Here is a 14698-nt window from a genome sequence, read left to right as displayed (position 1 = left end):
CTGCAAGGCAACAATGCCGCCAACAGGGGGCAGACAGTCACATCTTATGATCTTGAGAAAAAACATGCCAGTGAGCTCTGAGCGTGGCGTGTGCATGGGTGGTTTTTAAATATATAACCAGACTGTTTAAAATTATGCACTGGAAATAACCTAATCACAAGTTTCTCCTTTATAAGACAGGACTTCAAACTTGTACAAACGTCTCTCTGCATGTTTGATCTGATATTATTTGTGTTTCACATCTTTTGTACTGCTCAGATGAGATATAACACTGATTACCTGACCCACCATCGTACTCCTGCAGCAGCTCCACGGCGGTGAGCAGCACGGCTCTGTGCTGGGCGTCTCTGATGTTCAGCTCGTCCAGGTCCTCCTCCTCGAGCAACTTGAACGTGTCCAGATCCTCGTAGCCGTTAAAAAGGAAGGTGGGAAGGTGCTCCTGTGGAGAGGAGAGGACAGAATCAATAAAATTCATTTGCTGTATTTGCATTTTTAATGCTGGGAGTGTGTGAGACAGATTCTTATGATGTAGTAAGTTGATTACTTTGAGGTTGATGCGATCCAGCAGCTCCTCCACAGAGGTGGGTTTGGGTTGCCGGGCCTTCCTCCTCCTGCGCGTCTTCTTGGGCTTGGCCTCCTCTTCGTTCAGGACGTCCACGTAGATGAACTTGAAGGTTCCAACTTTGCCGTTGAGCATCCCCATCCACGTGCCCATCGGAGGCTTACTGATGATATCGATGACGTCTCCGCTCTGCAACACGAGACGAGAGTGAAGCTCGAGTTTCTCCGGAGGTGTCAGCTCAGCTCTACGTGCTGTGTGATTGGCTGGATGCGTTACGCGTTCCTACCTTCAGTTTGAGGGAGTCTGTGTCGTACGGACTGGGGGTGAAGTCGGTATGAACTAGAGCGCGTCCACAGAAGGGTCCGCGGTAAGGCAGCTCATCCTCTTCCCCGTCCTCAGACTTCACGCTCTCTCTGTTGCTGTTGGAGGAGTCAGTGGTGCCCACTGTCTGACCACCTACACAAACCACAACAAGACAAATGAGCTGCTTCGAAACCACAAGACTGCACGGGTGTGTTAGTATTTAACAAAATTATTTTTAAGGCGTCTTTTTAATCTGACTGGGGGGGCCAGAAAGTTTAGACTATCTGAAATGCGTCCTTCAAACACCTTTTCTGATAAACACCACACATCTGGTGTTCCAAGGCCGAGTTCAAACAAACACTGCGCACGGTGCGAGTTCACCCGGACCTGGCACTGTAAACACAGACTCACTCATGGAACTTTGTCCGCTCAGGGAGCTCCTCAGGCTTTCCACAGACCCTCCTGGCTTCAGTTTGGGTTTCTCCAAAGAGTCGGAGTCTGTCTGAGGCGAGTGAGGGCAGCTAGAGATCCGGTCTGGGCTTGACTGGAACACAAAAACAGAGAAAATGTGAGCGCAAAATGACCTACGCTTCACAGTAACACCGCTCCTGTGCTGTACTGTACGTACCTGTTCAGAGAGAGAACAGTGGTATCTCTTGGATATGTGTTTTCTCATGGTGTCTCTCACGGACTTGACTTTTTTGCCCAGGGAAATACGAGACGTCGGTGGAGACTTAACGGGATCCCTCGGACCTTCTCCGTCTTTATTCTGATTCACGTACACACAAAACGTAGAAGAAAAAAAAGAGGCAAATAAACAAACAGGTGTAACTGTTGAGTCGGTCTGTGGATGTTCAGGAGGAGTATCAGTTACGTACAGTGTTATCATTGTCAGAAATGACAGCGTGCACTGAGCGGTTGGTCAGGTCAAATCCTCCAAAGCTACAAGCTCTCTGTCAAAAAAAACAAAACAAAACGACAAAAAAAATTCATAAAGGAGATGCAGGTGAACTTTATGAATACTGTGAGTGTTCAGCCACCGCTGGAGGAACTGCAACTTGAGCATCACATCAAAGGTACTTAAATAAAATATGATTTGAGTTGATCACATCACAACAGTTTGAGTTTTACTTGAGGATATGTTGTTCTATTTATTATTTTGAACATTTTGCCAAAAAAAGCTGCAACACTGAGCGTAGAAGTTCCTGCAGGGGGTCGGTTCATCACAGATCATATGAAATCTGTAGAACTTAACATGATTGAGGATGATTGTCAATGTAATACAAAATGAAAGAATTTTTACTGATCCCCTCGTGGGAAATTCTTTTTTTTACTCAAGTTATTCATCCATAGGCTGGAAATACAACCACACACACACAAATGTGGACAGATGGTGGAGTGACTGGCAGCCATGTAGCGGCTCCCTGGGAGCATTTGGGGCTTCGGCACATTGCTCAAGGTGAACTGGTAGCTACACTATACTCAAGCCAAGTTCCTACAGACTGAGCTACTGCCACTACTGGATGGTACTGGCACATAATACTGATGGATATCAGTTTGGATATGATTGATGTTGAAAACTATAAACCCTAAGCCGGAAGGACCACGTTAAAATAACAAAAGGAGTGTGTACAGTATGTGATCAGTGTTTTTCAGGCATACAGGACTTCCTGTGTGTATGGCCTTCAAATGGATTAAGGATGAACCGCTTTAAGGATGCATCCGTCTCCCCTCTGTACTCACCCCATGGTGGCTGAGCAGGTTCCGGTGACGGAGTTCTCCGTCCGTCACCGAGCGAGCGATTTTGGGTTCCTCGTCGTTGCAGCCTTCTGTTTCGGAGAAGGAGGAGCCGCTGCCTTCACCCGCCTCCCCCGCCTCCTCCGCTACGCTCGTCTCCTGATGAACGGGGCTGCCGCCGGACTTGCTAGAGACCTGGAAGATCTTCTGGCTGCTGCACGTGTCCAGGCTACTGGAGGAAGGCGAAGTGGTCAGGCTGTCAGAGTCCCTGTTGTAGGTGAGCTGCTCCCGCATGGCTGAAGCCAGAGAGTCCACGGGGCATTCGACAGGCTTTTTCTGGACATCTGAGTACAGGGAGGTGCTGGCATCTCCACAGGGAAGACCGTCTATGTTTAGACTCTCTGGAGGGTAAAAAGAGGATCAGGAGAACATTGAATATCAATATTTGCAAGAAAATCCATCTTAAACATAGTTTTGTCCCCATTTTTAACTGGCCCACCACTGATTAGGTTCATGTTTTGCCATTTAAATCATCAAGTAGTAAACATGTTGGGGAAAAAAATGCATGCTGGAAAAAAGTATTCTTCAAAACATATATTCACACAGACTACACAACCTATGAAAACACTCTGTAAACACTGTTATTGCAGTAAATATGCTCAGTCAAACAGTAATTAGAGCCAACACAATTACTGATATTTTGTCTAGACTCTGCGTCATGTTCAGCATGGTGGTGTCCTGTTAATACAGTATGTGCTTACTGTAAACACCTGTTTACTTTTTTTAATGGCAGGATGATGAAAACAAGCAACATCTACGGAAACTTAAACGGTGATGGCTGCCGCGTCCAGGTGGGATTTATAAGATGAAGTCTGGTTTTAGTACCGTCTGCTCCGGTCCTCTTAGACTCGTCGATCCTGATCAGCTTCTTCTTGACTTTTCGGGTGGAGTTGACCAGTTTGTGGAGCCTCCTGAATGTCACAGATTCCTCTTGTTCAGTGTCTGACAGGTCACAAGGCTGAGCAAAGAGGAGAGACATTTGAACAATAACACAGCGGCTCTGTTCACAGTAGATTGTTTCCAGCTGTAAGTCTTCATGTTTTGGATATGCAAGGAGGAGATGTCTTTATAAGTGAGCTCATTGAGTATATTTGAATAACTTTAATTGCTCTCCTCTTCTTGTAACTTGTATGAAACTGAAAGAGGTATGCGAGTTGCGTTCGGGGCTACAGATGTTGCCGCAAGTACCTGCTGTAGAGGCTGCATGTAGCTGGATATAAAAACATGTGGTAGGAAACCACGGTCATGACACAGAGGCTTCATGCAAACAGATGTCCCACATGCTCTGCATCACAACAGACTGGTGAAGGCTTTCTATACGTGGGAAAATGAAAAGCTAGCTGCTTGGAAATCACCTAACCCATCACATGAAATGATAGTCCGTGGTACGTTTGAAGACTCGGCTCATATGTTGGAGGTTTCATCTGCTGACCAAAACATGAGCGGTATGCACATACCAGAACCGCAGAGGACAAAATGAAAAGAAGTTTTAGAAGTTTCAACTTTACAACGGGTGATTCGGTGTAAGCAGAGGCGGCCTATAATTAATAAAGAAACAAACAAGGGGGCGAGGAGCGACAGATGTGCTCTCATGGCACAGAATGTGAAAGTGAGATGAAAACACACACACACACACACTAAAGAGAAACAGTCAGGCCATCCAGACGAATCTGAAAAATGTGCCCTGAACCTGAGCCCCCTAATCACCCCACCCATGCATAAAAGAGCTGTGGCCTGCATAACAGGGCCCTGTGCTGAATCCACCCGCTCACTACAGCACAATAGGGGGTTAGCGCTTTGACAGCGATGAATAGGAGTCCGCCCAGTGCCCTGCAGTTTGGGAGAAGGCCCTGAGCTGCGGGGCTTTAGAGGGGCCCCGGTTCATCGGTGGGACAGCGACAGAGGGGGAAGAGAGAGGCGCTGTCAACAGCTCAGCAGCCTTGGCACTGGCAGATCTGGAGGGTCCCTCATGCACAAACACTCTGACGCCTGAAGTCGTGATTCAGCATGTAAAAAGCAAACTAAAAGACGCCCGCAGACCGGGCGCTTAGAGACTCACGTTGCAGTTGACCGACTCGTTCGGGGCGGGACTGAAGGGGTCGGTCCACTCGGTGGGCTCGGACCTGCACGTCTGTTTGTTTTGGATCTCAAACTCCTTCAGCTGCAACGAAAGATGACGAATAGTGCATGATGCAGTGCATGTGGCTGGCCGCATAAAGGGACTGATTAATACTGCATTCTTTACTTCAAGCAGATGAAACCATAAACTGACCGCATGTCTTCATCAGAGTGTTATTGCTTTCACAAAGCTGACAGTGTTAGATAGAACTGATCATTTCCAGCTATTTTAATGTATTTAGATCAGCCCACAGGCTTCAGGTTCAACCGGAGACTTTATTTACTCGACTAATGCCAACTCTTTTGGGATGCATGACATCATACCCGTGCCAGAGCTTCCTCTATAGAGATCATATTCTCCTTCACCATCATCATCAGCTGGATGCGCTCTTCGTCGCTCATGGTGATTTCACTGGCCACGAAACCGACGCCGTCATCGCCTGTCAAGGTAAAAAAAAGTCGAGACGTGACAGCTGACGGGACTAAAAACAAACAAGACAAATTCTGAATGTCAAATAAATAAATAAATAAAGGTGTGCATGTGTTGACGAGCAATCCTTACATACACACATTTATTTTGGTGTTATTGTCTTAAGGTACCTTTTGAAATCTGACGCGTCACTCCTTTCTGTGACTTGCGGAAACTCTGCCAAAAAGATTTGCTCTTTCTCTTCCCGTCCCATTTTCCTTCACAGCAACAACGATTCAGTTTAGTTTAGTGCAGAGGAAAAAAAACAACATCTAAAACAGCATCAGCACAAAATTAAATATATACATATTAAAAGTAAACAATGAATAACCTGTCCCAAATTATAATATTCTCAAAACACAAACATAAAGGAAGCATTTAAAAACATTCAAGCTTTTACCCCTTATACACACAAAAACATTTATCTGCTTAATTTATGCATGTAATTAAGATTCATCTGAAATTGCGACTCACCTCCTGATCCGTCATCGGAGCTGGATTTGTGCACGGGAAACCTAAAGATCAGAACGAAACATTTACTCCATCTGAAGAGTTCAAATGAGGAATCAAACCTCTTCGAACACAGCAGTACCTGTTGTCCAACGTTATTTTCTTCATTTTTCCTGCTATCCCACCCTCAACATGTCTGTCTGTCTGTCCTTCTTGACTTGCGTCAGATTAAAAAAAAAAAAAAAAAAGGCTCACAGAAGTGCTCTGTCCCTCATGACACTGGCATCACAGTGAAGGGAAATCAAAGTAGTCAAAACAGATGAAAAAGACTGGCTGCTCTTGGCTGATGAACAGAGGTCAGTGCTCTACGGCCATCGCAGGAACAATAGAGTCTTTTTCGTGTCCACTCAGGGTTTTGCAGAAGCAGCAGACTAACGTGGCCTCTGCATTCCCTGCACACTTTCACCCTCCCTCCCTCTTTCTCTCTCTCTCTCTCTGTCCGTCTGTCGCTCACTCTTCAGCTCTCTGGGTTGTTTGTTGTGTAGAGCTCTCTCTCTCTCTCTCTCTCTCTCTCTCTCTCTCTCTCTCTCTGTTGACACTTGTTGCTGCTGTTGGGTCAGTGTAGGAGTTTGCAAACAGATCAGACCTGTGCTTTGTGCTCTGTAGATGAGATATTATCATTATTGTCCAGTGCTGAAGTGAGAGGTTTCTCCCAGCAGTGAAATAGATTTTTGTTCATGTTTGATAAATACTAAATTATTCTTTTAAAGATTTTCATTGAATCTTTTATTTTTCTATTCATTGTGTTTCTATTGTGTTTTATCTTGTTGTGCAGCACTTTGAAAACCTTGTGTTTGCTATATAAATAAAGTGGATTGGATTGGGATCCGCTGAATATGATTTGTACACAATAAAATCTTGCATAACCCCAAGAAATATCATCTATGCGAGTATAAAACGTGTCTGTGTTGGTTGTCAAAAACCCACAGTGATCTGCAGAAACAAGCAAAAGGACAATTCGCACGGCTCACGATGCAAGCGGTAAACCATATTCAGTATCTATTCTATTGTGAGGTTATGAGAGTGAGACATCAGCACTTTCCCTTCCCAGTTTCCCTGGGGAAAAAAAAGTGCATGCAATAAATATTTGAAATGTTTTGGCATGAAAATAACTTCAAATGAAATGTGTGTGTGTAGCTGCTAATCACAGTAAAGAACAAGCAAAGTTTCTCATAAAAAATAATTAAACTAAGCAGATATCAATTAAAAAATGAGTCATTAAGTCGTGTTAGTCATTAACTGGCCAGCATTATTATGTGCTTGTCCCACTAGGGGGCAGTGCACATTTCCTGTTGTGACTCTTCAGACAAACAAATCAATATTCTGCCTTATCATTAGTCATCACCTGACTCACACAAAATATGACTAATCTTTTAAATCCCTGAAAAGAGACAATGGAGGGAAGGAAGGAAGTTTAAAGGTGACACAGAAATGCATCAGAAATGTTACTGGAGGGCACCGGGAAGCAGAAAGGAAAGGCACAAGTGAGATAATACGGGAGGATTAATCAGATCATTTATATTTAACGATGATGTGCCCGGAAAGCCACGACACTACATATCATCTGGACAAAATAACTAATAATTATTATCTATTATAGTATTTCCTGATGCCTAACTGTCTCTTTGGTCATGTGTTTCACTGTTCTTACTAATGTTTCACCTCAGCACCTCTAATAATCCAACGATCGGCCTTTCAGGAGCCTGAATATGCATTAAAATTAATAACTTACTTTAAAAAAATAAGTCATTATTTTTACCTTCTCTCAGTCTCTGGAGTTGAGGTGGTACTGTTAAGTCCAAGGGATTCCTTAAACAGATACATACAGAGATATATTAGATATAGTTTTGTTCCAAACTTAGATAAAAACATTTTTAAAAAGTAATATACACTATTTTTTTAAAGAAACAGGTAAAACACAGTAAAGATGTGTAGCAGGCAGCGTGTCATATACAGCCTGAACCAGCTGCAATTACATGGTGGCAACAAAACCCACATGTGGGCTCTATTTCCTGCACATGCAAGGACATCTCAAGGCCACCTCTCTGCATCGCAGCCAGTCAGATGTTACTTTCTAGTCCTCTGCTTTGGTTTTTGCTCACGATAATCATGACGAGACAATTCCTCGTCCTTCTTATCAGCCCCGTCTGCTGACTCGCATCAGAGGAAGTGGCCCCTCTCCTGGGGTCTGACACACTCGGAGCTGGACACTCACCTGGATCTCGGAGCGGAGCTGAAGTGATGTGGCCATTGAGTCACCCTTTCCCTGAATCACACACACAGGCAGGGGAAGTGGAGGAGTAAATTATAGTGTCATCATAACACCGAAATAGAAATAATATTCAGCTCACTGGATTAGGCCGGCACACGCTGTGGAATAACACTGGTTAACCAGTGGACCCCTGCGATCGCTTTACAACTAACAGGTGTTTGAACACGTCGGAATTTAAAGAGCTGACTTTGAGAAAATACAAACATTTATGTTTTTTAATTTGACATATTTTTAATCAATAAATGTGCAAAACACAGACTGTTCACACAACATCAGCAATGACATGAACCTACACGCTAAAGGAACAGTTCAACATTTCTAAAAATGAGCTCGTTCACTTTCTTGCAGTACCTCTCATGTCTGTATGCTAAATATGAACCCTGCTTTCAAAACCTTTATTTATACGACATTTTATGAGAATTTATAAAGCATAAAGAAGTGTTTTATATTACAGACTGTTGATTAAACACCATAGTATTTAATGGCATATTTTACGGTTTGTTACTCTCATGGTTTGGCAGTTTTTTTTAAATTATAAAATCTACAGACTAGATTAAAATATGGAATAAAACATCAACCTTAAACATTTGATTCACAGTACTAATACCCATTTACCGTAATATTAGAAAAGGTTATTTATAAACAAACATGATCAGTGAGTTTTAGAGGTGGTGTTAGGTAAATTTTGTCGACTTCTGACCAAGCTGGGTGAGCTGTTTCCTCTTGACTCAGTTTTTTATGCTACGCTGGTGTTAAACTTGTCATGTTCCTCTCAGCAGAAAAAACCTCAGTGATTTAATGATGAGATATTAGATTTTTTTTGATGAGCCAATGTCTTTACTGACGAGAAAAAGACTGCTACTGAGGAGTGTTTACCGTCTCTGCATCATGCACTACTTTGCGTTTCCGTATCTCCTCCATCCTTTCACACACGTCGCTGAGGGAGGTGCCGTAATACTGAGAATACTCCTGAGCCAGGTCATCAAGGCTCCCCACCGAGCCATCCTGAAAGAGATAAAGAGGCATTCAAACACTGACACAGATATGACCGCAGACACCCCGCAGAGGATGAGCGAGATGCCAAACAGCAGGCGGACACTGTAAACACTGACCACTGTCATGATTACAGCCATTGTTTCAAGCTTTAGCACGGTCACCGGCAAAGCAAACAGACAGGAAGCACCGAGATAAAGCACCAGGAGTGTAAAAGCATCAGAGACATCCAGCTGTGATATTGCCTCTGTCTTGACCAGCTTGCTGTCTTCCTGTCCAGTGACCCCTTCCACCTCCTCAGCTCTCCTAAGCCGTGACCCCCGTGGCCAGAGGAAGCCCCTCGTGACGCAGCCACGACTCTCACCGAGCTCTCTTACAGTCAAGAGGCCACAGTTCAGTCTACCGTAAATCACAAGAGGCAGAATCACTCAGTCAGATGAGTCTTTGTCCTGATGCAGAGCGAAGCCCCCTGGATGTAACCCCGTTTTAGTTTCCTACAATTGTGCTACCTGTTAGTTATGCGCTGTGTGGGAAGAAGGAACGAATGAGAGATCAATCATTTCAGAGAATTTTTGCTGAGTTTTATGACCTAGTAACCTTTTGGGACCAGAATTAACGCAGAGGACAGAGTTTTCCTTTCTCAGCAGCAGACAAACTGATTTTTTGACCACTAGGGGCAGCAGAAACAAACTGTAAACACTAATGGCAAACTACAGTACGTGCAACACTCAAAGTTGGGTGATGATTATCTGCGGGTTTGTCACCACGAGCGACAACTGTTCACATACAGGCAGTCAGGTGGCTTGTGCTAAATATAAAATTATAATATAAGAAGGACAGTGACTTTAATAAGTGAATGTGAAACTGATGGAGTTGTGTTTTAGTGAAAGTTTCAGGAGGTTGAATGTTTATTTATCCATTTTTTAAAAGATGTTTAACTGTTTAATGTCATTTTTAACATCTAAATAAATGTGTGTGTTTTTGTAAATGTGTCTTTTTGTTCTAGAGCTGAACAGTACTGAAAAAGAACATTATAAATATGCCAAATAATATCAAATGACTAGTTCTTGTCTATTTAATCTAGGATTATGTTGCCTATTTTATTACAATTTTCTGCTGCTGTCTGCATAATTACAGTTCCTGAGACAGTTTCAGTCCTTCGTGACTCATAAATAACGAGATGATATGACAAATAAGATCTAAACAGATGAGTTAGTCATGACTTAAGGCTGAACGGGCCAATAAAAGCTGCGTCTGATCAGTTATAGCCACCCAGTATGTCCGTAAACATCCATTTCACACATTATTGTTATTATTATTATTATGCTCCCCTCATGCCTTGCCCTGAAGGTATGCAAATGTGGCTGCTGAAAACAGTCCTCTGCAGTGAAAAGTAATACTGTGGGCTCACTTGTCTCGTGGCATGATAGATTGTGACTGGCTCAACTGTCCAGAAAAGAGGGCCATTCATTTGGTAAATGACATGCCCCCGGGTCGAAAATGGCCTGAAAATCTGGCTGCTTTTCATACAGTCGAGAAAACGGAGCTGCAGTCGGACTGAGAAGCTCAGCGCTGTGCCTGCCTGCAGCCTCTCTTTTGCCTCAGACTGCCACTGATCCACATAAACAGCCTATTGTGACACAGGCACATGATAGTGTATTGCCTTGAGTGCTTATTAGACACGGCGCATGCATATACATCTTCGTGGGGGGGGGTGAACGTAAACACAAAGTTTAAGCTCACAGAAAAAACTGACGCGATGTTGAATCAAATAAACAATATGAGTTCCATTCTCGTGCCGGAGATTCTTACAAAAAAGGGGAGTTTGGGGGAAAATATTCCAGTGTGCTTTATATTTCCCTCTGTCTCCAAATTAATGGTCTCAAAGCCAAAATTGCAGCATGAGACATCAACCACAGAGGCATGAAAAGGAGAGTGTGGTGTCACATTTCTCAGGCGCTCAGCATCTCATAGGCAGACAAAAGATCCACGTGCCCCCAGGGCCCAGAGTGTCTAATAAGTGTTTTTACAGTTCCTGTCTTGTCTTTCCCTTTTAGGAAACCAGACCGGGGACACAGAGTATCAGCAAATAATTTGTATCACTTTACGCCGCTCCGAGCCAAAGATGAAGAGGACGGTCCAGAGGATCCAGATCACAGACCACAAAGCGGATTTTTGATTGACAACTTCTAAATGTCCTGAAAGTCAACTCCATTTGGACCTACAGTAAGTTTCTTAGAGAGTATGTTCCATAAAATACCACATCTGAGTGACGACACAGACCAAAAAGTATGTTTATATTTCATATTTTATCCCACATTACAATAAAAACTGCTTGTCAGACACGTGTACTTGCTGCTACTTGCTGTCATTCATCTGTCAATCAATCCAAAAACTTCATTTCAAACAAATGTCACTGTGTTTTAGCTCAGCAGAGAAGGTCAACTATAAAAGTCTGTTGTTGTAGATGTCTCAAACAATGTGTTGAGTTTCAAAAGATCACGAGAACAAGCACCAACTTGTTAAAACTTTTTCTTCTAAATCTTCATGAACTGAATAAAACAGCAAACCCCACGGGGGAAATACGCACGCACTCTTTTTGAAACAAGGTTATATGAATTGAAATCTTCCCTCAATGAATCTACAGGAAACTACCAGTTTCAACCAAAGGACCACATTCCAGTAAAAACATAAAAATACACTCACCACAAAAAGGCATCTGGCTGCCAACAGTAGCTACCCGAGCACCAGAGGCTCTTCAGTCAGTCTCCAGCACACTGCTGTGAGTGAACGACACCGTTTTTGAAACTCAGCTCAGTTAGTGGAGGACAATACATCCTGAAGTGAAGGGGAGGGGTGTCCGGCACGCATAAATCAGAGAAGGGAGCTTGGTGGAAGAGAGAAAGAGAGGTCGGAGGGGGGGGAGTTACAACCACATGTGACGCTGGTGCTGCTGGGTGGGGCGCTCTACTCTCTCCAGCTGCGTCCCACAGGGACTGGCTGACTCACATGTTCAAATAAACCACCACTTCTTAGTGTGTGAGAGTGTGTCTGCGTGTTTATGTCTGCAGTGGATTCACAGTGATGTGTCAGGCCTCATGGGTTTTGCAAGAAATGTTAAATATTGGTCAGATATGTCTCCCTCTGCTGATATGGAGGTTTCTCTCTGACCACAGGCTTTATTTTTTTTATTGTCATACATATTCAATTATGGGTTTTATTTTGGGGTATTTGTTCATTTTTAAAAAAAAGTTACCCTGTGGAGTTTTCTTATCTTTACATTTAGGGTTTAAAAAAAAACACTGTGTATCCCTTAATTAAACATAATAAATGCATTTTCTTCAAATCAGATTTTCAATGTTTAAATTGTGTTTTTGAAATGTTTTTTTGCTAGCTGCATTAAAATATTATTTTTTATTGACTAATCTAAGGACTGAATGTTTGGATTAGTCGATTGTCTATCAACTAATTTATCAATTATTCTATTTTTTTATTACTCAATCAATATAACAATTCATAAAACCAAAATAAATTAATTTAACTTATGAAAACTTACATTAATAATAATCTCTCTCGCTTTAAAACAAACAAGAGTAACACGACACTAAATATGCACTGCAGCAAAAAATGTTAATAATAATAGTAACACTACATTTTAAAAAACATCGTTAGATGATGCTTGGTGTAATGTTACGTTGCAGCAGCCGTGCACAAGTTACTTGTCGTGAAGAAACATTTAGAAAATCTATTTTGTGTGACCACCTCAAACAGAAACAGGTTCTGTGTGTGGATGATCCTGATGATCTCGTGCTGGTGGGGACAAAAAACAAACAGGAGGTGCTGTCTCACTGTCTCACTGTCTCACTGTCTCGATGTCTCGCTGTCGTCTTGACAGGTGCTCCAGGATGTTTACGCTTTAAGTGTTCGTGCACAGTGACTGTACTGCCCATGTGCTAATAGTGGCACTACTACTGTTTAAAAAGTCTAGAGGGTTCCCTGCAGCTGAATATTTGTGGAGGGTCATCCTGCTGGAGGGAGCTGCTAACCTACTTTAAGTGAATCTCATTAGTTTGGTGTTTAAAATATATATTTTTAGTCTCTCTATGGGTTTTTATCAAAGTAGGAAGCTAAAGCTTGATGCCATGACTTCATGTAGATCATATGTAACACAAAGTTAAATTAGGCTTAAATTAGATTAAGCTTGATTAGACTAACAGGTTTACTCTCTTGCACAATCCTTCCTGTTCCCAACTTTAAATAAAAGTATTTACAGTATTAAAATAGGATATAATATTGTGAACAAGCAGCTGTATTGTACATACGTGTCCATATGTTCATCTGGCTTTAGGTATCTATCTATCTATTTGAACACTAGTGTCGAGGAACCAGCAGGTGGCAGCAAATTGTAACTCTACGCCTGCATGTTTCACTTTCTGAGTGAGAGCTGTTGGTGATGACAGTAAGTGGAAAAGCCGAGTGAACCGGATACATCAAAGTTTCCTCTCAACCCAAACAGTGAAGTAAAGTGCAGTGATCTCTGTGCACTCATAAACTACTAAATAAAGAGTTAACTTGTAAGTCAGCCTTTCAGTAGAAGTGTAAGGAGATCTGAAGCTGATTTTCCTGCTCTGCTCACTGCATCAACAGACATCTTCACGTGCCCTTACAGCATTAAGTATCAGGGCGGTGACCTCATCTGCTTGTAGTATTAGTCTGTGAGATTAAGGGTGGCGAAATAACCCTCAGCATCATTGTCTAATCATGAGCCCACTGGCCCATAATCTTCATCTTTAGTAAGTGACCGCCGACTCCGGAGCAGTGCACAGCGGCAGGAGGGGAACAATACCAGTCTCAGATCTGCGGCAGGAGGCTGCAGATTATGCTGAGCTGCAGATGGATGGTGGAGATGGTGGAGGGCTGCGTTCTGCGCACAGTGCAGCTCCTGCCAGAAAGGGCAGTTTTCCGCCTGGCTACACAGCAGCGGGCTGCTCGTCACCTCGGTGCACAGAGGGAGCCGGAGATAGACGCCAGTCCTCCCTGTCAAGCTCGGTTCTTTTCCCATCACCGTCAAGGCTCCTGATTTCGTCTGCGTCGACCTGGGGCGCACTGAGCACTCATCTGAGCTTCGATCCCAGCGGAGATGGCTCTGTACTCAACGATGTGAGAGACACAGTTCATGTGTCTGTGGAAAGAGTCGTGCACGTGATCAGAACCAAAGCAATAGCACAAACTCTCAATATAAATCCAGTTTGTTGAGTGATTGCATGTTACGGTTTCTCCACTGAGGTTTTGGACGTGGGTTACTAAAGGTCATTTTCACAAACCACAGAAAGCCATGAAATCATTCAAGTGAAGTTTAAACATTTAGATCACTGGGTCACAAGGTTCTCACATGCTCTGCCCTCTGAATACAGCGTAAAGCAACCAGGCTCAGCTGATTTTGGAAAAAGTGGACAGCGTGTGAGATTTCATATTATTCATTTTTAACACATTCATAGGAAAGTTTTAATTTTTATCCCGTGTCTGCTGATTCAGACCTGTTTCTTGTGCTCTCTAAGCTATTAATAAAGTCAAATCTTAAACTACATATGATAACGTATGTTCACTGTGTGTTGAGTGTTCCAATACAACTCTTAGAAACAGGTCTATGGGTAAAAACACTGTGTATTCTATG

The 14698-nt window shown here is 42.9% G+C and overlaps 1 protein-coding gene across 5 annotated transcripts in view; it reads right to left on the bottom strand.

Moving 5' to 3' along the window:
• Window positions 1-14698, bottom strand: part of sash1b (SAM and SH3 domain containing 1b) — a 50708-nt gene that overhangs the window by 8323 nt on the left and 27687 nt on the right. For 2 of the 5 annotated variants that reach the window (XM_010743935.3, XM_027274982.1), the window contains exons 3-17: window positions 8908-9036; window positions 7975-8025; window positions 7519-7568; window positions 5724-5764; window positions 5381-5467; window positions 5105-5220; window positions 4722-4823; window positions 3488-3620; window positions 2609-3003; window positions 1744-1818; window positions 1494-1634; window positions 1277-1409; window positions 849-1018; window positions 545-751; window positions 280-439 (exon numbers count right to left, since the gene is read on the bottom strand). In XM_010743935.3, the coding sequence (XP_010742237.3) occupies window positions 280-439; window positions 545-751; window positions 849-1018; window positions 1277-1409; window positions 1494-1634; window positions 1744-1818; window positions 2609-3003; window positions 3488-3620; window positions 4722-4823; window positions 5105-5220; window positions 5381-5467; window positions 5724-5764; window positions 7519-7568; window positions 7975-8025; window positions 8908-9036 (1990 nt within the window). Of the gene's footprint in view, window positions 1-279; window positions 440-544; window positions 752-848; window positions 1019-1276; window positions 1410-1493; window positions 1635-1743; window positions 1819-2608; window positions 3004-3487; window positions 3621-4721; window positions 4824-5104; window positions 5221-5380; window positions 5468-5723; window positions 5765-7518; window positions 7569-7974; window positions 8026-8907; window positions 9037-11730; window positions 12151-14698 lie in introns of those variants that run through there. The other 3 variants (XM_019277874.2, XM_019277871.2, XM_019277872.2) reach the window with 3 other exon arrangements.

The sequence above is a fragment of the Larimichthys crocea genome, chromosome XXIV, assembly GCF_000972845.2.
Source record: "Larimichthys crocea isolate SSNF chromosome XXIV, L_crocea_2.0, whole genome shotgun sequence".
In the NCBI taxonomy this organism is placed as follows: Eukaryota; Metazoa; Chordata; class Actinopteri; family Sciaenidae; genus Larimichthys; species Larimichthys crocea.
Note: the sequence above shows the minus strand (reverse complement) of the source record. Positions and strands in the feature narration are given on the sequence as shown.